General features: G+C 40.5%; 1 protein-coding gene across 1 annotated transcript in view; it reads left to right on the plus strand.

Annotated features, from left to right (window-relative positions):
* Nucleotides 1–25,343, plus strand: part of Ect2l (epithelial cell transforming 2 like) — a 74,462-nt gene that overhangs the window by 35,367 nt on the left and 13,752 nt on the right. Inside the window, exons 5-13 of the mRNA XM_060380225.1 lie at nt 940–1,108; nt 2,721–2,856; nt 3,785–3,953; nt 6,124–6,252; nt 7,828–7,920; nt 9,686–9,868; nt 11,302–11,405; nt 12,200–12,325; nt 24,266–24,480. Of these exons, the coding sequence (XP_060236208.1) occupies nt 940–1,108; nt 2,721–2,856; nt 3,785–3,953; nt 6,124–6,252; nt 7,828–7,920; nt 9,686–9,868; nt 11,302–11,405; nt 12,200–12,325; nt 24,266–24,480 (1,324 nt within the window). The remainder of the gene's footprint in view (nt 1–939; nt 1,109–2,720; nt 2,857–3,784; nt 3,954–6,123; nt 6,253–7,827; nt 7,921–9,685; nt 9,869–11,301; nt 11,406–12,199; nt 12,326–24,265; nt 24,481–25,343) is intronic.

Below are 25,343 nucleotides of genomic sequence, written 5' to 3' on the forward strand. Positions count from 1 at the left end.
TCAGACTCAGAAAAGACCCCTTGGCCCAGATTTTTTGTTTCTGTTGCTCTCCTTGTGGAGTTCCTATCTCCTCCAGGTCTTTCTATCTCCCCCTTCTTTCATAAGATTCCCTGCACTTTACTCAAAGTTTGGTTATGATTCTCAGCATCTGCCTCAATACCCTGCTGGGTAGAGTCTTTCAGAGGCCCTCTGTGGTAGGCTCCTGTCCTGTTTCTTATTTTCTCTGTCTTCCAATGTCCATCCATTTGCCTTTCTGAGTGAGGATTGATCATCTTACCCAGGGTCCTCCTTCTTGATTAGCTTCTTTAGGTGTACAGATTTTAGTATGTTTATCCTATATTATAGGTCTAGTATCCATTTACAAGTGAACATATACTGTGTGTGTCTTTCTGCTTCTGGGGTACCTCACTCAGGATGATCTTTTCTGGATCTCACCATTTGCCTGCAAATTTCATGATTTCCTTGTTTTTAACTGCTGAGTAGTATTCCATTGCGTAATTGTACTACAATTTCTATATCCATTTCTCTGTTGAGGGACATCTGGGTTGTTTCCAGCTTCTGGCTATTAAAAATAAAGCTGCTACAAACATAGTTGAGGAAATGCCCTTGTTGTATACTTGAGCATATTTTGGATGTATGCCTAGGAGTGGTATAGCTGATCTAGAGGTAGCATTATTCCTAACTGTGTGGGAAAGAGCCAGATTGATTTCCAGAGTGGTTGTACAAGGTTACATTCCCACCAGCAATGGAGGAGGGTTCCCCTTTCTCCACATCCTCTCCAGCATGTGTTGTCACTTGGGTTTTTTATCTTAGCCATGCTGATGGGTGTAAAGTAAAATCTCAGGTTCGTTTTGATTGCATTTCCCTCATGATTAAGGACATTGAGCATTTCTTTAAGTGTTTCTCTGCCATTCGATGTTCCTCTGTTCACTTTTTTAGAGGAGTTACTCAAAGCTCGACCCCCCTGGCTGAGTGGAACACGCTGCTCCAGGTTACAGAAATGCACGAGCCTGCCTGGTGGTCCTCATCTGTGGAGACATGGAGCCAGGCTCTATGAAACACTGGAGAGACAGTTTGTTCACACATCTTTAGATGCTTTGCCCAAGCAGTAAGCAAATTTCTACCTACTGGGGGCTCAGGACTTTCCTGTGTCACCATGAATTCATTATAGGATTATTTAGCCAACATAGGAATCTTTAGTAATTGTATGGTTCATATTCTATGTTGTCAGACAAAAATTAATGACTTAATGTTCAAGAATAGCAGTCTTTAAATACTTTCTTAAGATGAAAATATATAATGTTCAAAATGTGTTTAATATTTTAACCCTCTAGTAAATTTATATTGGGTATGCCATACATTTTCTAAAGCAGTTAAGCAAAAATGACATTTCCCTACATTTTTATGGAATAAAAGTAACCACACAGTGTGTTTGTTAGTCATCTTTATATTGTTCTAGTGAATGCTTGGCATAAATAAACTTGGAAGGAAGAAAGGCTTATTCTAGCTTGTGGCCTCATGACCACTTGGTTCCAGTGCTTTGGGTGTGGAGTAGCACAGTGCATCATGGTGGAAGCATATGACAGGAGAGACTCACGTACTCTATGGTGCCCAAGAAATGAAGAGGAAAAGGTGAAGAGCCTAGGGTCCCAATATTCCCGTTAAGAGCACATCCAAGATGACCAACTTCCTTCCATTAAGCCTACCTCCTAAATCCTCCCCACTTCGCAATAGCACTATGGACTGGTGACCAAGCCTTTAATACTCAAGGAAAACTGCAGATCCAAATTAATAGCAACATCCAAACAGATTTGAACAAAACTCCCATTTATACTTGTAAACCCAGACAAAATACTCTGGTTATTTTCAGTGACCCAAGTCATAATTCACGATGACAGTGTCAGGAGTCAGTTCTTCATCTCTCTACCTATATTAGCTGATGTTTGTAACATCCGCAACTTTCACAGATACTTAGAAACTAAGAAAAAAGTTTGTTTTGTTTTTCACTTTGTATTCTACACTTATGTTTCAGAAGAAGACACTAAAGTTTTGATGAAGACACTAAAGACAGGTGATAACAACCCACCTAATTGTCATAAACACTGGGACCTAAATCCTCACATTCTAACATTCCTTCAGCCTCACCACCAACACCACATGCACATCTGTGTCGGAACATTTGTGAGTGTGGAATTGTGTCTCATGGAAGGCACATTTTTAAGAGGCATAGGATGCCTCTTGTCCTTGGTAAATGGGGGATAGGGATTGGAAGAGAATGGAGACATCACTCAAGAACCCCTAAGGGCAAGAAGTGAATTAGGAATTGCTGGGCTCCCCCTTTTAAATACAGTTTTGAGCCTTTAGGTGTACCATAGTATTTATTTTAAGAGCCCAATAAAAGCTAAGTGAGTGTCAAGAAGCTTTGCAGAGAGACCAATGGGGCAGATTTGGCTCTGCTCAACCATGGACTCCTATTTATTCCTGTTCCGCAGACTGCTAGAAAAGTCTAAGAATGCAGAGACAGTGGCCCTTTGCTGCCCACCAGTCTTCAGAAAATATTGGCAGCTTTCAAAAGTCGTGTTAAGATTATGTTCAGATGCTGCAAGTTGCTACTTTCTGGAAAGGTTGCATATGTATGATGAAATACATAATTTGGAGATGAAAAAAAAAGTTGTGTTAACAGAACATTAGGATTTCAGCCATCTTCTTGTCCTCTACAGAAGCCATCTATCTGGGAGTCACTCTTACTCTTTAATAAAGAAAAATCATCGTGAGGTTGGCCGAACTAATGACAACTCTTCCTGTGCTTTGCAACCACGCATCATCCTAATCTCATCTCGGATTCCTGCATATGAGGTACGGCTGTGCTAGGAGCACACCCTTTACCGAGAGGCTTTTTTTCTAGTCTATCACAATCTTTTGGCTGCCATGTGTGTGAAAATGATTCATCTCTTGAAAAGAAAATTGTCCAATCAAGTGAACATTTAGAGACCCCACACAGTTTTAAAAATTAAAAGCAATAAAAATAAAAGTAACCAAACTTATTTTGGAAAGCATGAGAGGTCCAAATTGCTGTTCATGCAGTTAGTGTCAAAACATACCCACTGCACTGAATTTGTTCCACTTAAAAAGCACCCAGCATGATGGTTAAGAATAGTTAAGGCTCTTCTAGAATTCCCAAGAAGTTTAATAACATTCTGGGACCAATGATTTTCAAAAGTGGGTTAGAAGTGCTACTTCATGTTTTATTTTAAAATGGTGCCTTTTAATTAAAAAGATCCTCATTACATGAAATTTTATAGCTGTCTATTGTAGCGCTTACTTGTAACCCAAGCACTTATGAGGCTGAGGCAGGAGGATAGTTTGAAGCCAACCTGGACCATAAAAAGAGTATCAAGCAAGCTAAGACTATATAGTAAACTCTGTCTCAAAGTATAAAATAAATAAAATGAAATGAAGTTATATGTTTTAATTATTTAATTATATAATTAGAAGATTTTTAGTTCTACTTAAGAAGGCCATTGAAAATGGTATTAATTCAATTTTATTGTTTTTAATGAGCTTTATATATGTCTGTCTGGTGTGTACAAAGATGGAGTTACAAATGAACCTCATATTTTCCTCAGAATTAAAGAAGAAAAAAGAAACTAACAGGAGAAGTTTAGTTTCTTCCTTCTGTACTTTCTGAAACAATTCCTTAGCGGTGATAGACTATTGTGCATCACCTCGGTTCTTTGACGGGTTGTAAAGCTCACACACACCGACTCCTCCTTTTCACTTCTAGATGGTGATGGAGAGCGTTAAGGCTGGCATCGTGGCTGTGCTATATGAGCACAGCGGAGTGACACTGGAGGGCCTGCTTCATCTCACACACAGAGCTCTGCAAGGACGAAAGGCACAGAGCCTAGGAATATTTAGCAGTGGAAACAGCAGAGAAATAGACTTACTCCAAGGTTGGTCTGGGTATTGGGGGAGAACAACCACACAGCTTTACTGACGGCAGCGCTTATCCATAAGGATGACTTCCACAGCGCTTCTAAGTTCTGATTCCCTAGCAAGCATTCATTTTTGTCTTCATAAAGAAAGTAAAGCAACTTTTGATGATAATCTTAAATATAGTGATTAAAACACAGCATAACATCACTACCATAATCCTTTAGAAATGTTCAGTTTATTCACATTCCTGTAAAGCTTTTCCATCTTGCAAAAATTGAAACATTTTGTTAAGTAACACCTGTCTTCCTCCCCTAGCCCTGCTCCCTGATAACCATTGAATCCTTTAAACACGTAAATGAAACCACTTGCTTTGTCTTTTTGTGACTGGCATTTTCACTTGTACTCTCAGGGTTCATACACTGTACCCACTGACTTTCTGCTTTAAGTCCTACTTCTAATCTACTCCATGTAGGTGACCCAGTTTGTTTCTTGCTCTATCTGCTGGTGTTCATTTGGGTTGCTTCTACTTCTTGGCTGTCGGGAATAACTGCAAACCTCTTTTGTTCTTGCTTTCACAGTTATAGAAATATACTTACTAGTATAAGATGGTGGCTTTCTTTTTAACTTAAAAAGCCTTTCTACTTTTTTAAAAAATAACTTTCTTATCGGCGGTGTACAAGCATGCAAAGTTCTCTGTGCCATTTATTTGTTACACGTTTTTGTTGTTTGTTTGTTTTCTTTTATACAGTTTCTAATTTCATTGTGTTTTGATCTGCACATCTCTGCTGATGAGTGATGCTGAACATCTGTCATGTGCTAGCTGGCCATTTGTGTATTTTCTTTATGAAAACAAGCCTTTGCTCATTGAAAAGTGGGTTGATTTTGAGTTGAAGATATTCTTTGTATGTTATGGATGTTAACTCCTTATCAGATAGGTGATTTGCAAGTGTTTTCTCCCCTTCTAGAGTGTCTTAGTCATTGTTCTATTACTATGAAGAGATACCACAACAAAGGCGACTCTTATAAAAGAAAGCCTTTAATTGAGAACTTGCTTATGGTTTCAGAGGGTGAGTCCATTATCATCATGGCAGGAAGCATGGTAACAGGCAGGCAGATGTGATGCTGGCGCAGTCACTGAGAGCCTCATCCTGACCTGTAAACAGAGAAAGGGTGGCATGGGCTTTTTGAAACCTCAGATCCTCAGCAACACACTTCCTCCAGCAAGGCCACATTTTCTAATCCTTCTAATCCTTTTAAATAGTGCCACGCCACCTTCTGGTGACTAAGCATCCAATTATATAAGCCATGGGGGCCATTCTCATTCAAACCATGACTTATAGGTATCATTATGCTCTTTCTTTTGATGTACAAAAGTTATAAATTTGATGAAGGTTCAGTAATCACAGTAGCAGTGAACGCCAAGATGGATAATTGGTGTGCACTTGCCACCTCTGAAGAACTCTGCTTGGCTTGTACTGCAAAGCAGACTGGGAAGGAATGGCTGACATAACTAAGTTGTTATGGGAGATTTAAAACTCTCATCAATATTTAAAACTCTCTTTTGGGGAGAGAGGAGACAATGAATACCTTTTAATAAACTTTTAGAGTCTATCCTTCATGTATAATTTTGCATTCTCCCTTTCTTATACCTAAAGCAAAATTATTTTAATTTTATTAATTGTAAACCTTCCATACATGTGGGATGAGGAGAGAGGAAATAACTCAGATACTCCTGCTTCCGGGGAACTTTGCAAAATGGCACAATGAGTCATGAATCATTCCCAAGGAAGTACAAGTAGAGTTTGAGGTGGCTGCTAACTCTGGGAGCCTTGCCTGCTCTGCTATTTTTTTCATTGATGATTGTAGGAACTTTTTCAGCTTTGGAAATTAGTTGTGAGATCCTAAGACTTGACTGGCTATTCAATTTAAACTTTGTGTTGGAGGCAGAAATACAATGTTCTAAACATAAATGTATAATACTTTATTAATGCAGACTGCGAAGGATCCTGTGGCCACAGTGCTTTTCAGTGGCACTTTTTGTGGCCCTAACATGAGGTGTGGATACACTGGAGATCTTGGTTTGGTGGTCAGACGCTGGGCTTTGAATCTGTGATTTTATTTTCGAGAACAGCTAACAATTCTTGTTTATGATGAGGTAACAACCCAATGTTGATATTTCCCCCTTAGGCTATAACATTTGTATTAAAAATTTACTGTGGCCTGAAGTGAGAGACTTCTGGGAGAAACTAGGAAGCTGTGTGGCCACTGAAGAAGAAGGGGGACGTGTAGACTTCTTTGTGCCACTGGGAGCATCAGGTCAGCGTCAAAAACACTCTAGAATGGCAGGAGTCATGTCACCTTGTGACACTGTGTTGTGTGTCTCTGAAGTGTATCACAAGCAAACCCATTTAATGTAACAAATTAGTGGCTCGTTCCTTTTCATCACTGTAATTATTGCATGAAATACCATTACACAGTATACTATAATTTGTTTATCTATACAAAGTATTTTATAAGTGAAGTTGCTGTGAGGATCTGTGCAAATATGCATCCACGTCCCTAAGGTATACAAGACCCCAGGGTGCACAGTTAACTTTTACAAAGCAGGCTAACCTGTTTTTCAAAGTAGTTGTACACTTTTATGTTTCTAGAGAGTATGTCTGAGAACTTGAGTTGCCCAGCCCTGTGATACTTGTTTTCGTTTTAGCCATTCAAGTAGATACAGAAGCATCTCATGGTGGTTGTAATTTGCAGTTTCCTAGCGAGTCAAGATGCTGAGCATCTTTTTATGTATTTATCCACAATTTATGTATCTTCCTCAGTGTCTGTTTACATATCTTTCACATTTTGAAAAGTAGATTGAATTTCCAGTTGATGATTTATGTTTTCCTTCTCTAAATAGTTTCTTCTGACCAGCAGAACTTCTTAATTTTGTTGAAATCAAATTTATTATCTTTACTTTTGTAATTATATTTTTAGCATCATATTATTTAATTAATTTTTTATGTCAATAGGTATTTTATTTTTCCAGCACCATTTCTTTTAAGGAAGATTGTTCTTTTCCCTAGGAATTTTATTTGCAAGTTTACTACAATTTATTGATTATATGGATTTCAGCCCACTGTGGACTCTGTATCTGACTTCATTATCAATGAAAACATTAGGCATATAAGCCCATCTGCTTCCACCATCTTGTTCCAAGAAGCAATTTGGGTATTTAGTTTTGGACCATAAAGAATTAAAATACCACATCCATTACATATGTTTCTTCCCAAGTAATTTAATCTATTCACTGTATAATCCACTACATATTCCAATCTGAATAAGGGGAGAACAAAATTGAAGACAGGGTTTCTCTCTATTGCCCTGGCCATCCTGGAATTGGTTCTATAGACCAGGATGACCTCGAACTTTGAGATCCACCTACCTCTGCCACCCAAGTACTGGGCTTAAAGGCATGCACCAGTACACTCAGCAGAAGGGGAGAAATTAATGCCACGTTAATTTTTGATCATTTTGTTCCATCTTGTGATTATCTGTGGTAAGTCTGTCCACTTCCAACCACAATTCTCCTTTTATTCAGATTATTTTAGGAAACCCCTGTGAGGTATTCTCTGTCTTTGGCTTAAATATTCTGAAGCTGAATGTAACTATTTGCTCTTGTTGCGTACCTTCTCTCCATATCTCAGTGCTTCTCAAAAATTAGGTGTTTGGACGTCTGCTGTGAGGAGAAAGGCAAGACGTTAATGGGGTCTTGATCAGTGGGTTTTAATTGAAGATGACAATTGCCTGTGCTCGTTCATGGCCAGCTCTTTCAGGCTTCTAGGTAACATCTGACTGCTTCGGGAGAAGCCTGTGAGTACACTAATGCAGGCATTGTTGGTTGTGCAGAAGCGGGCCTAGAAGTTCTTTCTCAGCTGTCTCAACTAACTGGCACCCTCTTCTCCGCCCCCACTGGAATTGCGACTGGCTCATATCAACACAGTAAGTGTATCTGAGAGCTGGCTGGTGTGCCTAGTAACATGCAGCCATGTCAGCATACTGAAGGCCAAGCACTAGGAAAACATGCTCCTGTCTCATTTCCTACCTCAGCAACCGGCAGCTGTATGTCTTTGCTGTATACCCAGCCTGCTCTGTCCACAGCAACTGCTGCTCTCCCTAAAGGGATGTTGTCCCTTCCTCAGCCATGTCATTCCACATCGTTGAGTCATTCATTTAGAGGGAGTTTTTTTTTTTTTTTGGCTGCAAATATTTTGCTTCAAGCTACCATTTACTAAAACCCTATTTAAAGAGTTCAGCAAAGTTGTCCAGTTGCTGATCTAGAGGAAAAAAAAGTGTATTTTCTCAGTTAAAAAAAAAAAAAGGAATTGATTTGGTTTTACTTGGGGGCATGTAGCTCTAAGGAGATGGAGACAAGATTTGCTTAGATTCCACTCAGTAGCATGATCAGGAAGAAAGATGGATCAAAGGGGAAAATACACCTGCATATACACTTTCATTGACACAACAAGGCTACTAATGTTGGATAAAAATAGAACACTGGCTGGCTGACAAGAGAGCCAGGTGGCTATCCGACAATGTCACTCACCACTTTCTCCTTTAAAACCCTTCTTTTCATATCAAACAGAGCTTGAAATGCCTTGGAAATGGGATGGGCACTGATTCTTTAGTCTCAAAGGCCTTCCATGATTGGGGGAAGTTGGCAAGACTGTGACACTTATAAGGGAAATGATTCTATATAGATGGAACAGAAAGCACATTGACTTCATACTTCACACAGTTCTGAAGCAGACATGGCCGGTTCACGGGAGTTCACGCAGATCTGTGGCTCTGTGGCTCTGTGGCTCTGTGGCGAGAATTGCTTAACTCAGTCCAGCAAAGATTGGACCCTGTTATTTCCCTAAGGAACAGCTGTACTTCTTTCCCCCTCTTGTTTCTTTTCCTTTCAGTTTCTTCTAACTCTGCTTGTAAAAGAACACATTAAAAGTTTTGTACATGCTTGTCAGTGACAGGAAAAATAAAGTGGATCTGACCATCCATTCAGGTAAAGGAAGACTAAATGGGCTACTGTTTCAGCCTGTAATTCTTTGCAAGGTGGCTGATGTTCTTACACTTCCACTGTAACCATTTGAATCTTTTGGGTCTCTCCAATTTGAGGAAGAGATAGGAGTAGCTGCTGTGGGTTGACCGTGCACAGCATGGCAGGGAGTGGGAAGTGCTGAGGAGGAAGTCTCGCTTTTAGAACGACGAGATCCATTCTTACTTACATCCATCCACTTGGCTTCCCGAAGCACCAGGCAGAGATTTTATTTCTAATTCCAAGTAGAACATGTCAACCTTATCTGCCACGAACAGACGGGCACTCACTGTGTCCTTTTTGAGTTTCTTATTTTACCAATGAAAGCAGGCTGTGACTATGTGTCTTTTTCTGAGAAAGAACACTATGCCCAGGATAAAGACAGCTGAGTTGGTTGTGCTTTAAACAAGAAGTAGAAGTCTCCTGCCTCAGCTCAAGCACTAAATTACTTGGATAAGTAGATAGGCCTTGCCCCAAATAACAGGGTGGACAGCACCTGAGAAACAGTGCCTGAAGTGGACCTCTGGCCTCTACATGTAAGTGCACACATGTGCACACACATACACATGTACACCTGCTCAGAGGGAGGGAGGGAGGGAGAGAGAGAGAGAGAGAGAGAGAGAGAGAGAGAATGAACCAAGTCTTTAATAATAAAATTCACACTCCTGTCAGTTCTCAGTGACTGGCTGTGGCCAGAGCAGGGTCAGAATCCTCCTTCTAACTACTTTAGCGAGTCCAAGCTGCAGGCATGGTCCAGCTTCACAGAATTCCTGGAAGACACCTTGAAATCAGTGAGGACGGAGTTGAAGCCGCTCTTTAAGAACCTGCAGGAGAGTATCAGCGGCCGGATGATAGGTACGGTCTCAAAGATGCTGCTGCTCCAGACCAAGCCAGAGCTTCTTCCTTACCTGCACAAACTCAAGACTGAGAATGGCATGGGCAAGCCCAGTTGTAACGCGCCTGCTCAGACATCATCTTTGTTTCCAAATAGTCAAGAGGAATACGAGTCATGTTCAGAAGGCTGGCGTTGACTCCAGTCTTCACATTTCCCCATTTATTATTCCTGTGGCACTCTGTGTGCTCTGGGCAGAACTTGGTTTCTACCCAACTAGAGCAACCGTATCTTTTCTCACTATAATTTGTTCCCGCCCTAAGCACCTGTAGCTCACAGTGTGCGTTACACAGCTTGTTATACAGTTCAATGATCTGTCTAGAGTACATGATCCATCCAGATGCTTCCGGCAGATAAGCCCGTTCGGGTTCCGCTCCAAATATGTAAATAAATTGTATACTACAATTTCCTTCTTAAACAACAAAATCAAATACACAGCTTGATGCTAGCTCCATGGTCTTTACATCACCAAATCAGCTTTCCATTCCCACTCCATTCCCTTGATCAAATTACCCTAATAATCTTTGTGGAAAGATTCATGTCTTAACATTAAGTCACAAATTAAAACAGTTCGTTCTTTAAAATAAAACACTTTTCTCCATCTGGGAAAACATGTCTCCCTTGGTCTATAACTCTCTCTTCACATTTTAAACATATTCCATCTGGGTAAGACAGTGTCATTCAAACACTGCAGACCTGCGCCGTCTCCCTTCCCCACCGTGTGCAGCAATAGCACATGTGAGCGCACACAGATACTTTGTCCCTCAGTACATGTCCTATATCTTGCTTCCCAAATGCCTCTGAGTAGAGATATTACCCTGTATCTTCTTGTCTATCTGCTCTATCATGCTGAGGAAATGTTAAACCAATATTCTTAAATAGTTAAGAAAATATAAACAAGGAGAAATAATTTCTCCTTTTTCTTTTGTAATACTAAAGATTAGATAGAAAAATGGAAGAGTAAGTATTTTTATGGCAGTATGTTGGTAAGAAGTTAATGAAAAAAGTTTTCAAGTAAAAGTGTGTAAATTTTAAAAAATGAAAAGATTTCTTTGTATGTAAGCTATTTTCTCTGAACTTAAAATATTTACATTTTGAACACAATGTTAGAAGGTGCTGGAGGATATTCGATTGGATCTAACATTTAACTTACATGATTTCTGGAATTTTTGTCATATTTTCTTATTGTTTGATTCTTATATTTCATTCAACATCGGTTTTGGGGTGTTGAAATTAGTTTGGCTCATTTCCTATTTTACAATAGAACTTCTCATGGTAATAGTAAAAATTGGGTCCCATTCCTTGCATTGTTGTCCACTAAAAAGTAACTGTGGTGATTGTTTTCTTTACCATCACATGTCTTACATGAAGTAAGTTAATGTGCTTTACATTTCAGGGCAATTTATGTTTGACACTCTGGGTATGAGCAGCATTCTAAATAACCAAGACACTGTACAGACTCTGGCAGAGGGACTGATGGAGCTGTCAAAAGAAGGATCTGTAAGTGTTTCGTTGAAGAAAGAAAACTGGAAAAAATTTCAGCACAAATAAATCCTTAGTTTATATTTGTTACCTTTTACCAGTTTATCATTCTGGGACATAGTTCCTCAGAGAAATTACATCAGTTTATAAACGCATCCACAGAGATTCTGGGCTCAAGATGTACTGAGTATATAAAACAGAGAAGCAGGGAGACCACTTGGGTTATTTAAAGTCTATTAATTTGTGCACTGTTTTCTACCTTGTGCCTAATTTCAGTTAGAATTGACTTTATTAGAAACATGTTCATGGCATAGTATTTCAGCTAAATGTTATGAGCCATGGAACTGAAACATATGAAAAATACAACAAAGAGCAAAGGGATAATGAGAGAGGGTGGGAAAGAAAACATCAGCAACAACAAAATAGGCAAGCCAGCATTGGAGACAGGGATAGTTGGTGGAGTTTCAAGAACCATTTGTATTAACAGGGCAGCTCAGACAGTCTACCAGAGAAGGCAGTGTACATTTTAGAAACGGTAAGGGGATTGTCGGCTGGGGAGATAGCTTAGGCAGGAAATTGCTTGCCTTGCAAGTACGAGGGCCTGCATATGACTCCCAGGCCCTATGTGAAGGAAAGTGAGGCATGGTGGCAGATGCTTAAAGCCAAGTGCTGGGAGGGAGGGACAGGCATATCCCTGGGCTTCTCAGGCCGGCCAGCATCACTAACCTTGGGGAGTTCTATACCAATGAGAAACCTTGTTTAAAATAAAAAGTGGACAATGCCAAGACTGTCCCCTGACTTTTTTTTTTCAGGACAAACCTCTGGAATTTTTGTCATACTTTCTGCTGAAGAAATCTAGTAAAAAGAACAACGATTTTGAAGGAAATGGTATTCTGACAGAAGGTGACCTGAAAGAAGCTTGGGATCCACTCATGAAGGTAAAAGTTGCTGCTCTGTTTTTATGCCATGGTGGTTTCACTGTTGAGCAAGGCTCGTGGAGGGAAGAGATTCTCCAGAGGATGATGGCTTTCCAGGAAAGCTCCCAGCAGTCAATTGTTTTAGGACTATCATTGTTGTGGCTGCTAGTAAATAGGGTGTCTCATAGTACTAACATGAGTGGCCATGAAGGCACTAGAGAGCACAAGCCCCTTCACTGACTGAGAGCTGTGTTTGCTGGAGGAGAGCTGCTAATTTACATTTTACTTCACCACGTAGCTGAGTTCTCATTGACATTCCTTGAGAAAGAAAAAAATAATATTTGACTAAGATCTTTCGTGTTGTGTATGAAACTAAGACACACACTTTTAATCCCAGTGTTTGGGAGGCAGACACAGGTGGATCTCTGAGAGTTCCAGGCCAGTCTAGTCTATATATGGAGTTCCAAGCCAGCCAGGGCTACCTAATGAGACTCTGTCTCAACACCCCAAAACCACAAAAGCAAACAAAAATAAAAATAAAAAAGACAACTCTTCTTTCTCTTTTCCCTCCTCCTCTTCCTCTACCTTTCCTTCTCTTCCTTCTCCTCTTTCTTTGTAGTCCAGACTGGCTTTGAACTCACTGTGGAGCTGAGGAAGACCTTGAACTTCCGCTCCTCCTACCTTGTATTCCTGAGATTCTGGGGTTGCAAGTGTGCAGCACCATGCTGGGCTTATGAAGAGCTGAGATCAAGCCCTGGGTTTCATGACTCATAGGAAAACATACTACCAACTGTACTGCATCTGAAGCCTGTTCTTTTTTTCAGTTGAGATTCACATTTATAAGAGAAAAGAGTAAGGCTGAAGCTAATTCTTCAAAAAAGAAAATTTCACCAGTCCTCTTCAGAATCCACACTCTTGAGTAATGAAATAATCAGAATTCATTGTCATTCACAAAACTGATTTATTCTATGGGAAAATACCATTTCAGAACCAATTATGCTCAGGGAAAAGGCATTCGAGTGCTTAGGACACTGCTACCCAACACAGAGTTGCCATCTGGACTGTTAGCTGCTATAGACTTGTGAGTTGACACAGCAAATGAGTCCCCTGTGTCCTACCAACATGACACTCATGCTTCATTGGAACACAGCACAGGCAGGTCACCGGAGACCTCTTGGACATTTCCCCTGCTGAGCAGCCTGTTAGTCTACCTCCGAAGGAGCTATCTCTACACATTCAAACTATACTTATTTGTTTAGAAGAGCTCATAAATCCACAGTTATAGGAGTAGCAATAATGGCACCTCCCAGATGAAAGCCCTGAAGGGACTTGTGTAGCAAGGGCTTGTCTGTCAAATACAGTCTCTTCTCTGTCTCTGTATCTCTGTCTCTGTTTGTGTCTGATATCATCTATTCACCCATCTGTCCATCTGTCCATCCATCCATCTGTCCATCCATGCATCCATCCATGCATCCATGCATCCATGCATCCATCCATCCATCCATCCATCCATCCATCCATCCATTCATCTTAATTATTACACTAATATGAAATGTTCCCACAGGTTCTTGTGTCAAGTGTTTGGTTGCAGTGTGTGGTACCATTTAGAAGTCTTCAGAAACCTACCTGGTCAAAGTTGGTTGCTGCTGTTGGCCATTTGAAGGTTTTAGCTGGGTTTGGTCTATGCCACGTAAATTAGTTCTTACGTGGACGTAAGTGGACATTGAAGGAGGTGCTCCACCTTGCCTTTTCCATTATAATGGACTGAGATGTTCTGAAAACATGAACCAAAATAAATTGTTTCTCCATTAACTTGCTTCTGTCAGGAATTTTGTCCCAGTGACAGAAAAATATTAATACAGCCATTATTCTATCTACTGACCCTAATTTTGTCACAGTGACAGGAAAGTGCCTAACACTGTCATTATTTTATCTACTGGCCCCTAATTTTGCTGTCCAATCAGTCCTTACTGCAGTGTACCTGCAGTGTTTTGTAGTATTTATATGAGTGACAATATGAATCAAAGTCTCATTTTCATTGTGGCCCCTGGTACAGGCAGCTCTGTGCTTTCTGGCAAAAGCATCAGCCAAGTGAAGGGTGACTGGAGAGTAAATTATCTGCCTGATTTATATTCTAGCAAAACAAAAACCCTTCTATCATGTAATCCAAACCTATCCCTGTGATCTTGTTTCTTGCAGTAGACTTTATATGTAATAGAGATCACCAAAGCAAAGGCCCCTCCAAGAAGCATTTTCTTTAATGCTGCAAAGGATGCTGCTCTGTTACTGCCATATATTCACTCTTAGAAACAGAATACAGGATGGCATAATAGTCTCTAAAATTCCCAACAATTGTGACTATGCTTACTATAAAATTAGAGACATCATCATGTTCATGTTCAAACAACATTACTTGGCTACATTATCTATGCCTAAAATATATATTATATATTTTAAATTGTGTGTGTATGCGTGCGTGCGTGTGCATGTGAGTGCTGGTACCTACAGAGATCAGAGGCATTGTATTTCTGGGAGCGTCTCTTGTAAGGACTGGGGTTTTGTTCCTAGTACCCACAGTGTGGCTCGCTGAAACTCCACTTGCAGGGGACCTGACTCTGATGCCCTCTTCTGCTCTTCTGTGTACAGGCACTGAGTACACACATGGTGTACATACATGCATGCCCATAAAAAAAATAAATATTTTTTAAAAAGAAGAAGAAGAAGAAAGTAGCAGCAGTAGTAGCAGTTGCAGTTGGGATCAAGTAAAGGTCCTGTGAAGAGCTGGAGTCTAAAGTCAGCTCTTTGGTGATCATACATAGTAGGTTGATGTAGCAGCTTTTTGATTGCTGAGAAATACCTGAGACAATGGAAGGAGAAAGGCTGATTCTGGATCATGGTCTCCAAGGTATTATTCCAGAGCTATGTAGTCCAGTTGCTTTTGGGTCTGTATCGAGGCAGGGCATCATGGTGGACACATGTGATGCAGAAGAAACAGCTTGCCTCTGGATGATCCAGGAAGCAAAAGAAAGTAGGAAAAGGAAGGCAAGCCAAAGTCCCCAGATCCCTTCACGGGTGTGTCCTGTACGACCCAATGTTCTCTCATTAGGCCCCACCTCCCAAAGGTGCTATAGGCCACTCACTAAGCTTTCAACATATGGTCTTTGAGGGACATTTGAGATCCAAATAATAACAGGTGGTTTCCCACATTAGAACGGCTACCTTATCTGAGAGGTCACAATACAATTCTGCAGAGTTGCAGTTGTCTTAATTTTGAGATAATGTGGGTTTGGTTCTCATTTTACATCTGTAGCTGCTTTTTCCTGCAGAGCGACTAGTGTATCCATTGACTTGATAATGTGATGGTTCCTAGTGCTATAATTTGTTTTAAAATGAAGAGTGTTCCACTCCCAGGGAAATTCTGATTTTTTTAAATCTAAATTTAAAGACCCACCTCCCCAAACCAGCAGTATAAAAATATACCAGGCTGGCATGAGACAGCCATACAGGGAGAGGAAAGAAAAGAGAGCTCCTGAAGCAGACAGGTGCCCAGGCTCTAGTGGTATAGCCTGTAACCAGGAAGAGACATGAAAATGACCACTGCTCAGGGATCAGGGCTCCTGCACCAAAGTTTCTGCCTATTGTACAAACTGATGACTTGACTACTTCATGGTGTGGTTTAAGGAGGTTTTTAAATTGTAGATAGGAAAGAGAGAGTAATCAGAGGCATCTGGAAGAGCCCAGAGCAGAGAGAAGAAAGTAAACTGAACAAGGCCAGTAGAATCGATATGGCCAGTGCTATTCTCAAGACAGAGAAGAGCTAGCAGGGGATAGAGAATAGAGAACATGGTTGCAGGATGTTTGATCACACTGTGAAGCCCAGGACTGTGTGCTGGAAAAGCCTGTTTCTAGTTGTGGTGTGGCTCAGCCATAGCACACACCTTTATCCAAGAGCTTTCTTAAACAGGATTAAATAAAGTCAACCCTAGGTCAAGAAAAGCAGGCAAACAGTTGACAGGAAGTAAACGTGGGAAAAAAACATAGAGAGTGAGAGGAAGTCCAGAGGACAGCTAGAGAGAAGCACAGTAAACAGAAAGGAGGAACATTGAGCTGAGGGAATTTAAGACAGCATGGAGAAGGAGAAAGGGTTTTTTCCTTCTGGGAAATTGGCTGAGTAGGAAGGTCAGCTGGGTGCTTTCTCTGCCTCTCTGAGCTAACAGGTTTCCACACTTTTACCTGCTTTTAGGACCCTTTTCCCTTTACTGGGTTGCCTTGTCCAGCCTTAATATTAGGGGAAGTGCCTAGTCTTATTGCAACTTGATCATGTTTGCTTGATATCCATGGGAGGACTGATTTTTTCTGAAAAGAAATGGAGAAGTGAATCTTGGGATGGGGCTGAGAGGAGAAAAAGGAAGGGAAATTATGGTTAGGATGTACTATATAAGAGAAGAAGAAGAAGAGGAAGAAGAAGGAGGAGGAGGAGGAGGAGGAGGAGGAGAAGAAGAAGAAGAAGAAGAAGAAGAAGAAGAAGAAGAAGAAGAAGAAGAAGAAGAAGAAGAAGAAGAAGAAAGACCCCTGCAAACTTCCATGTGATGTTTCTGTAAATGATGACCTAGTCATGGAAAATCATGGCTCCTGAGTCTTTATTGGTAAAATTGAATGTTTGGGATTTTTTGTTTAAAAACAACGGAAACATAGTGAAATAAACAGGAATAGAGCAGAGAGAGAGAGAGAGAGAGAGAGAGAGAGAGAGCAGTGAAAATAGCAGGATTATAAGAAGAATGCTGAGGGGAAGGATGCCCTTGACCTGGAGGAAGTTGAGGAGGTGAGCACAGACTCTGAAATGTGTAATGGATGCTTCTGATGTTGAGGGAGCCTGGCCTGGGGGACAGCATGCACTTTGATATGCTCATAGGCATTACAGGTGGCCATTTTCCCTTTTTTTTATCTAACTGCCAGAAATCCTCCTATAGTTCAGGCTGAGCCCATTTCTGGATATCTGGACTGCCTTTTGGAGTTTAGGGAATTGTGGGGTTTTTTTTTTGTTTTGTTTTGTTTTTTGTTTTAACCTCATACATGTCAAATGAAGCCACACAATATAGAATACATTCATTTTCTTCTAATAAGGTAAAAGGAGTTGATTAAAAACTGATGTTTATAAGCCAGGCCTGGTGGTGTCTGTATTCCTAGCACTTAGGGGGTGCTATGAGGGTCAGGAGTTCAAGGTTAGGAGTTTGAAGAGAGTCTGGGATACTGGGGACGGTGTCTGGAGAAAACAAAACAAGCAAATCCTCAAACAAGGTGATGTTTGTCCTCTAGACTCCTTAAGGGACAGCGGGGCTCTCCACCAGAAGTTTTATCTTTGAGGAGGGAAAGCAGCAGTCATGACTGTTTTGTTTTCTCAATAGGAACACAGGGCTATTGTTCTGTTGCTAGAGGGGCCCCTGCGATGCTGCCCAGGGAACAGGGGACTTTTTTTGTTTGAATGTCCTAATTTATAGGCAGGCTACAACATATAGTGAAGAAAGGAAAGGCCACATTTAAATGTGAAAACAGACAAATTGGCAGAATATGTGAACAGTTTTTATAGCACCTTATCATGAGTTGAAAAAGAAGGTGAATTTTATAAAGTGTTAGAGTCTGTTCTTTCTAGTTTCTTAAAAGTGAGATAAGCTACTTGCCAGCATCTGTGAAGTGAAAAAGCAGAGCATAGACCTAGCCCGCTCTCAGGGATGCTTGAGAGGAGCCCTGAAGGGCTCTCCTAACCCACCCCACCTTTCAGGCAAGAGGAAGCTAAAGGCTGTGTATGTTTTTATTTTTAAATTTGTGTGCACACTGTGTGTACACAAATGTGTGCATGTGTGGAGACCAGAGTGCTGGGTATCTTTTTCATTTTCTTTCTTTCTTTTTTATATTCTTTCTTTCTTTCTTTCTTTCTTTCTTTCTTTCTTTCTTTCTTTCTTTCTTTCTTTCTTTCTTTCTTTCTTTCTTTCTTTCTTTGACAGGGTCTCTCACTGAATTTGAAGCTTGCTGTTTTGGTTAGATTGGATGACTAACAACCTCCAGGGATCCTGCTATTCCTGCCTCCTAAGGCTAGGATTACAGGTGGGAACTTTCACCCACTGACCATCTCCCAAACCCCTAAGACAGTGGTTGTCAACCTTCATAATGCTGTGACCCTTTCATGCAGTTCTTCATGTTGTGGTGACCCCCAACCATAAAATTATTTTGTTGCTTCTTCATAGCTGAAATTCTGCTACTGTTATAAATCATAGCATAAAAATGTCTAACATGCAGGATATCTGATACTGGACCCCTGTGGGAGTCGCAACCCACAGGTTGAGAATGCTACCCTCAACCTGTTATTAAAAACATGAAACTGTGAGAGGCCTGGCATAGGTTAAGTACTTGATTCAGTTTGCCTAGGGGCCTTGTGATAAGAGCAGAAGGCCTGTGGCTTCCCAGGGCTCATCTGGATAGAGTACTGAATGGGCTTTTAAGGACAAGACCCACCCCAAGGAACCAAGTTCTGTTTACTCTTGAGGAAAGAAGCACAATAGAAGACAATTCTCAGGACTCCAAGCCAAGTCTAAGCCAAATGGACCTGGACACGGAGGTGCTGATTAAGCTGGTAAACCACCTCCTACTGACCAGGATCTGTTCAGTGCTGTTGCTGACGGGTAAGAGTCAGGATTCACGTAGTTCTTTGTTTTCCCTGGAAACATTCCTTAAAGAGAGGAACAACCAGCCAACTACTTAAATGTATTAGAGGAAAATAGAGTTGGTAGATTTTTTTTTTAACCTGGTAACTTTTCTGTGGACACACACACAAAAAACTGATTCAAAGGATGGAGACTTGACTTCTGAGAAAAAATCAGTCTGCACATGACCCCATGATTTCCCACGTCTAGGTCATCATTTACAGAAATGACACGTGGAGGTTTGAAGTTTTTCTTTTTTCCTTTTTCTTCTCTCATATCTACATCCTGACTACAGTTTCCCCTCCTTCCTCTCCTCTCAGCCCACCCCCTAGGTTCCCTCCTCCATTTCTTTTCAGGCCTCCCATTGGCGTCATGCAAACATGGCATATCAAGTTGCAGTAAGACTAGGCACTTCCCCTAATATTAACCCTGGACAAGGCAACCCTGTAGAAGGAAAAGGGCCCCCCAAACAAGTTAATGTGTCAGAGAGAGCCCCTGCTCCCACTCTTAGGAGTCCCACAAAAGACCAAGCTACACAAGCATAACATATGCAGAGGGCCTAGGTCAGAACCATGCAGGCTCCCTGATTGTTGATTCAGTCTCTGTGAGCCCCTGTGAGCCCAGTTCAGTTGATTCTGTAGGTTTCCTTGTGATGTCCTTGACCCCTCTGGCTACCACACACCCAGAGCTCCATCTAATGTTTGGCTAATCTGTTTCCATCAGTTGCTGAATGAAGCCTCTTTAATGATGATTGTGCTAGGCTCCTCTCTTTGAGTATAGCAGAGTAACATTAAGAATAATTTCACTGACTTTTTCTTTTCTGGTTGTGTTTGGGTTTTATCCTAGGTCTCTGGACCATCCAGCCTCTGTTACTGGCCCTCCAGGCAGTGACAGAGGTGGGCTCCCTCTCGTGGCTTGGGTCTCAAGCTGGACCAGTTATTGGTTGGCCACTCCCACAAATTCTGTGCCACTTTTACCCCAGCACTTCTTGCAGGTGGAACAAATTGTAGGTGAAAGGTTTCGTGGCTGGGTTGATGTCCCAGTCCCTCCACTCTAAGCCTGGCCCGTTTAGAGAGGATGGCTGGTTCGGGCTCTGTAGCACATTACTAGGAGTGTTAGTTAGGTCACCCTCAGATTCCTGGGAATATCCACCGCCCTAGGTTTCCACCAAGTCCTAAGACGACTCCAAATTCCAGTTGTTTCTCCCAGTATTTTCTCTCCCCACACCCCAACCTGAGCCCTCCTGTTCCCATCTTTACCAGCCCCCAGTCCACCCCTGATATGTATTCTGTTTTCCCTTTGCAGGGAGATTCATGAGTCCTTCCTTGAGTCCTCCTTGTTACTTCACCTCTCTGGTCTGTGGGTTGAAGTATGGCTATCCTTTATTTTAGGGCTAATATCCATTTGTAAGTGAGTACATAACACACTTGTCTTTCTGGGTCTAGGTTACCTCACTCAGGATGCTTTTTCTCTAGTTCTAGCCATTCGCCTACAAATTTCATGATGTAATTTTTTAAACAACTGGGTAATACTCCATTGTATAAATGTACCATGTTTTCTTTATCCGTTCTTCAGTTGAGGACATAGAGGTTGTTTCCATTTTCAGGCTATTATGAATAAAGCTGCTATAAACATAGCTGAACAAGTATCCTGTGGTAGGATGGAGCATGCTTTGGATATATGCCTAAGAATGGTATAGCTGGGTCTTGAGATAGATCAACTCCCAATTTTCTGAGACTCCACCATATTGATTTCCAAAGTGGCTGAACAAATTTGCACTCTTACTAGCAATGAAGAAGTGTTCCCCTTGCTCCGTATTATCACCAGCAAGTGAGTATTTTTTTTCTTAGTCTGACAGGTATAAATGGAATCTCAGAGTTGCTTTGATTTATATTTCCCTGATGGCTAAGGATGTTGAACATTTCAAGTGCTTCGCAGCCATTTGAGATTCCTCTGTTGAGAATTTTCTGTTTAGATATGTACCAAATTTTTAATTCTATTATTTGGTTTTTGATGTCTAGTTTATTGAGTTCTTTTTATATTTTGGACATTATATTTATATATTTTGGTGAAGATATTTTCCTATTCTGTAGGCTGTTGTTTTGTCCTATTGACAGTGTCCTTTGCCTTATAGAATCTTTTCAACTTCATTTATTGCTTGTTGTTCTTGGTGGCTGCACTATGGGTGTTCTGTAGAGGAAGTTGTCTTGTGCCAATGCATTCAGGGCTATTCACCACTTGCTCTTATGTCAGGTTCAGTGTATCTGGTTTAATGTTGAGGTTTTTGATCCATGTGGACTTGAGTTTTGTAAAGGGTGATAGATATGGATCTATTTGCATTATTGTACATCATGACTTCCAGTTAGACCAGCATCATTTGTTGAAGATTGTATATTTTCATTGTATATTTCTGTCTTCCTTATCAAAAATCAGGTATTCATAGGTGTATGGTTTTATGTCTATGCTTTCAATTTGATTCCATTGATCAGCTTGTCTATTTTTATGCCAGTGCCATGTTGGTTTTATAACTTTAGCTTTGTAGTACAGCTTGAAATTAAGTGATACTTTCAGAAGTTCTTTTATTATAGAAGATTGTTTAAGCTATCCTGGATTTTTTGTTTTTCTATATGAAGTTGAGTATTGTTCTTTCACGGTCTCTAAAGAATTGTGTTGGAATTTTGATGGGAATTGTGTGGAATCTGTAGATTGCTTTTGGTAAGATTTCCATTTTTACTATGTTAAATTGGATATAATTTTCTTGTTGAGTCTTTGTATGGTTTGGGTGTCAGGGTAACTGTGGTCTCATAAAATGAATTTGGCAATATTCTTTCTGTTTCTATTTTGTGGAATAATTTGAGACGTACTGGTATTAGCTCTTGTTTGAAAGTCTGGTAGAATTCTGTGCTCTGTGCTAAAACTGTGTGGCCCGGTGGGGATTTTTGTTTGTCTGTTTGGTTGGTTGGATTGGTAGACTTTTAATAACTGGATCTATTTCCCTAGGGGTTATAGGTCTATTTAAATTGTTTATGTGATCTCAAATTAACTTTGGTAGGTGGTATCTATTGAGAAAATTGTCCATTTCTTTTAGATTTTTCAGTTTTGTGGAGTACATGTTTTTGTGGAGTAATTATTATTATTTTTTTATTTCCTCAGTGTCTGTTGTTATGCCCTTGCTTTCATTTTTATTTTGTTAGCTTGGATATTCTTTCTTTTAGTTAACTTGATAAGGGTTTGTTTATCTTGTTGATTTCTGTAAGAACCAACTCTTTGTTTCACTGATTCTTTGTATTGTTATGTTTCTATTTTTATTGATTTCATCCCTGAGTTTGATTATTTCCTGCTGTCTACTTCTCTTGGGTGTGCTTGCTTCTTTTTGTCCTAGAGCTTTCAAGGGTGCTGTTAAGTTGCTACTATGAGATTTGCAGTTTCTTTATAACAGTTCTTAGTTCTACAAACTTTCCTCTTAGCACTGCTTTCATTTTGTCCCATAAGTTTGGGTATATTGTCCATTCATTTTCATTGAATTTTAGGAAGTCTTTAAGTTTTCATGAGCTTGTGGGTTTTTTTGTTGTTTCTGTTGCTGAAACCCAGCTGTAATCTGTAGTGGTCTGATAGGATACAGGGGCTATTTCAATTTTCTTGTATATATTGAGGCTTGCTTTATGATTGAGTATATGACCCATGTTGGAGGAACCTCCATGAGGTTCTGAGAAGAAGATATATTCTTTTGCGTTTGGATGAAATGTTCTGTAGATATCTCTTATTTCTGTTTGAGTCATAATGTTTGTTAGCTCCATTATTTCTCTGTTTAATTTTTTTCTGGATGACCCAGTTCATTGGTGGGAGTTGGGTATTGAAGTCTCTCACTATTAAAATGTGGGGTTCAATGTATGATTTAAGTTTAGTAATGTTTCTTTTACAAATGTGTGTGCAATTGTGTTTGGGACATAAATGTTCAGAATTGAGATTTTTGTCTTGGTGGGTTTTTCCATTGATGAGTATGAAGTGACCTTCCTCATCTTTTTGATTTATTTTGTTGGATGTCTATTTTGTTAGATATTAGAATGGCTATATCATCTTGTTTCTTGGGTTCATTTGCTTGAAAAATAGTTTTTCAGCCCTTATTTTGAGGTGAATGTCTATCTTTGATATAGGTATGTTTTTTATATGCAGCAGAAGGATGGATCCTGTTTTCAAATCCACTCTGTTAGACTGTGTCTTTTTTGGGGGGAGGAGTTGAGTCCATTGATACTGGGAGATATTAATGACCACTGATTATTAATTCTTGTTATTTTGTTGTTCTTTCTCTCTCTCTCTCTCTCTCCCTCTCTCTCTGTGATTGGTTTTTTGGTTTTGTTGTGAAATTATTTATTTCCAGTGTTTTCATGGATATAGTTAGCCTCCTTTGGATGGAATTTTTTTTCTAGTACCTTCAGTGGGTTTGGATTTGTGCATAGATATTGTTTAAATTTGATTCTGTCTTAGAATATCTTATTTTCTTCATCTATGGTGAATGAATGTTTTGCTGGGTATAGTAGTTTGGGCTGGCATCTGTGGTTTATGTCTAGGCCCTTCTGGCTTTTAGAGTCTGCTGAAAAATCAGACTCTAACAAGTCTGTCTTTGTATGTTACTTGGCTTTTTTCCTTGCAGCTTTTAATATTCTTTCTTTGTCCTGTATACTTAATGTTTTTATGTGGTGATGCCACTTTCCTTTTTGGCCCACTATATTTGGTAAGCTTTTTGTACATTTATAGGGATGTCCTTTCAATAGGACAGGTATGTAGGACTGTAATGCTGTTTTGTTAACATAGTGAGCATAAAATCACTTCTGGATTAGAGAGGTGAGAGCTGAATGAATGCTCCTGCCACTCTGAGACAGGAAGGGGAATTTTACAGGGGAATCCCTCCACCCTATTTGATGTCAACCAAGACATCTTTGGTTTTTTGAGGGGAGGGAGAATATAATACACATAATACAGTGCACATAATACAGTGGGTTCTTCATGTACAGTTCCTTATGCTATCCCAGTGGGTGAGGGAGAAATAGAACAGAGGACACTCAAAAGTGGGAGGGCCAGCACTGGCTGTCTGTCTCAGCTTGCTAAGCTTCTGGGTGGCTTTGTCTAGATCCATACTGCTGTAACCTTCCCTAAGGATGACCTCTCTTACAGCTCTTACCTCTTTCTCCTCCTTATGTATCTTGCCCCTTTGCTGAGAACCTTAGTCATTCAGTTTCTCCTGAATTCTTGATGTTTTCTGCAGGAGAGAAAACTCCAGATGGACTCAGTAAAGAAACGAACCCAAGTTGTAAGGGAGCTTGTACAGAGTGAGAGACGGTACGTGCAAATGCTGGAAATCGTGAGGGACGTGTACATCAGGCCCTTGAGGGCAGCGCTGTCTTCAAACAGGGCCATTCTGAGTGCTGCCAATATCCACATCATTTTCTCTGACACTCTGCGCATCTTAAATCTCAACAGGTAAACACTAAAGATGGATTCTAAATATACTTCCTAGTTGGTGGAAAGAGTACACTTTGTTTCAAAAGCCCCCCTGTGGCCTAGTAGTTCTCTATCTTCTTGGGGGATCTATTACCTGGAGGAGCAGAGAGACTCCTTTGCATGTCCCTTGACGACTACAATCAGCAACGATGGCTTCCAGTGCCACCAGCCCCAGGTTGCAACGTGTCCAAGAAAAATAATTCAATGCCTAGGCATTCTGTGCTCAATAAACTGCTCACACAAAAGTCCACAGGGAAAAGTCAACAATGTCTAACTGAATAATAGTTCAGGAACAAAAAGATTCAGTGGTACCAGGTTACTCTGCTTTTCCATAGTACGTTTCCTGTATGTATCAAGAGACTGAGAAAAACAATCATTTCTACCTGTAGTTAAGAGTGAAGTGAGCCAAATGCTGGTCTTAGTCAATTTCCACAGAGCTGGAGAGATAGTTCTTCACCTCTCTGGGCCCAGCTCCTACCCAGTGACAAGGCTGATGAAACCTCTTTCAGTTTTCATGACCTAGAAAAGCTAAGAAGGGTCACCTTGAATCTGTAGAATGTGCAGGATGTATACAAGTTATGGTTCTTGGGCTTGAAGGTTTGACACCAACATTCTCATCAGAGGACTGTGAGAATGGCCATGGCCCTGGGTCTCTGAGGGAGGGCCCTTCAGAAGTGGCCCTATTGTGGGAAGCTGTGTTCTGACCCAAGAAATTAAAGGACAAGATTTGGGTCCTAGACTACCAACCTCTTTCCTCACTGCCCAGCTCCCCTATCCTGTCACATCCTCTCAGCTCTGAGGTAAGGTGCTCAGCTGGTCAAAACCATGTCCTACCACAGAAG

Source organism: Meriones unguiculatus, chromosome 3 (assembly GCF_030254825.1).
Source record: "Meriones unguiculatus strain TT.TT164.6M chromosome 3, Bangor_MerUng_6.1, whole genome shotgun sequence".
In the NCBI taxonomy this organism is placed as follows: domain Eukaryota; kingdom Metazoa; phylum Chordata; class Mammalia; order Rodentia; family Muridae; genus Meriones; species Meriones unguiculatus.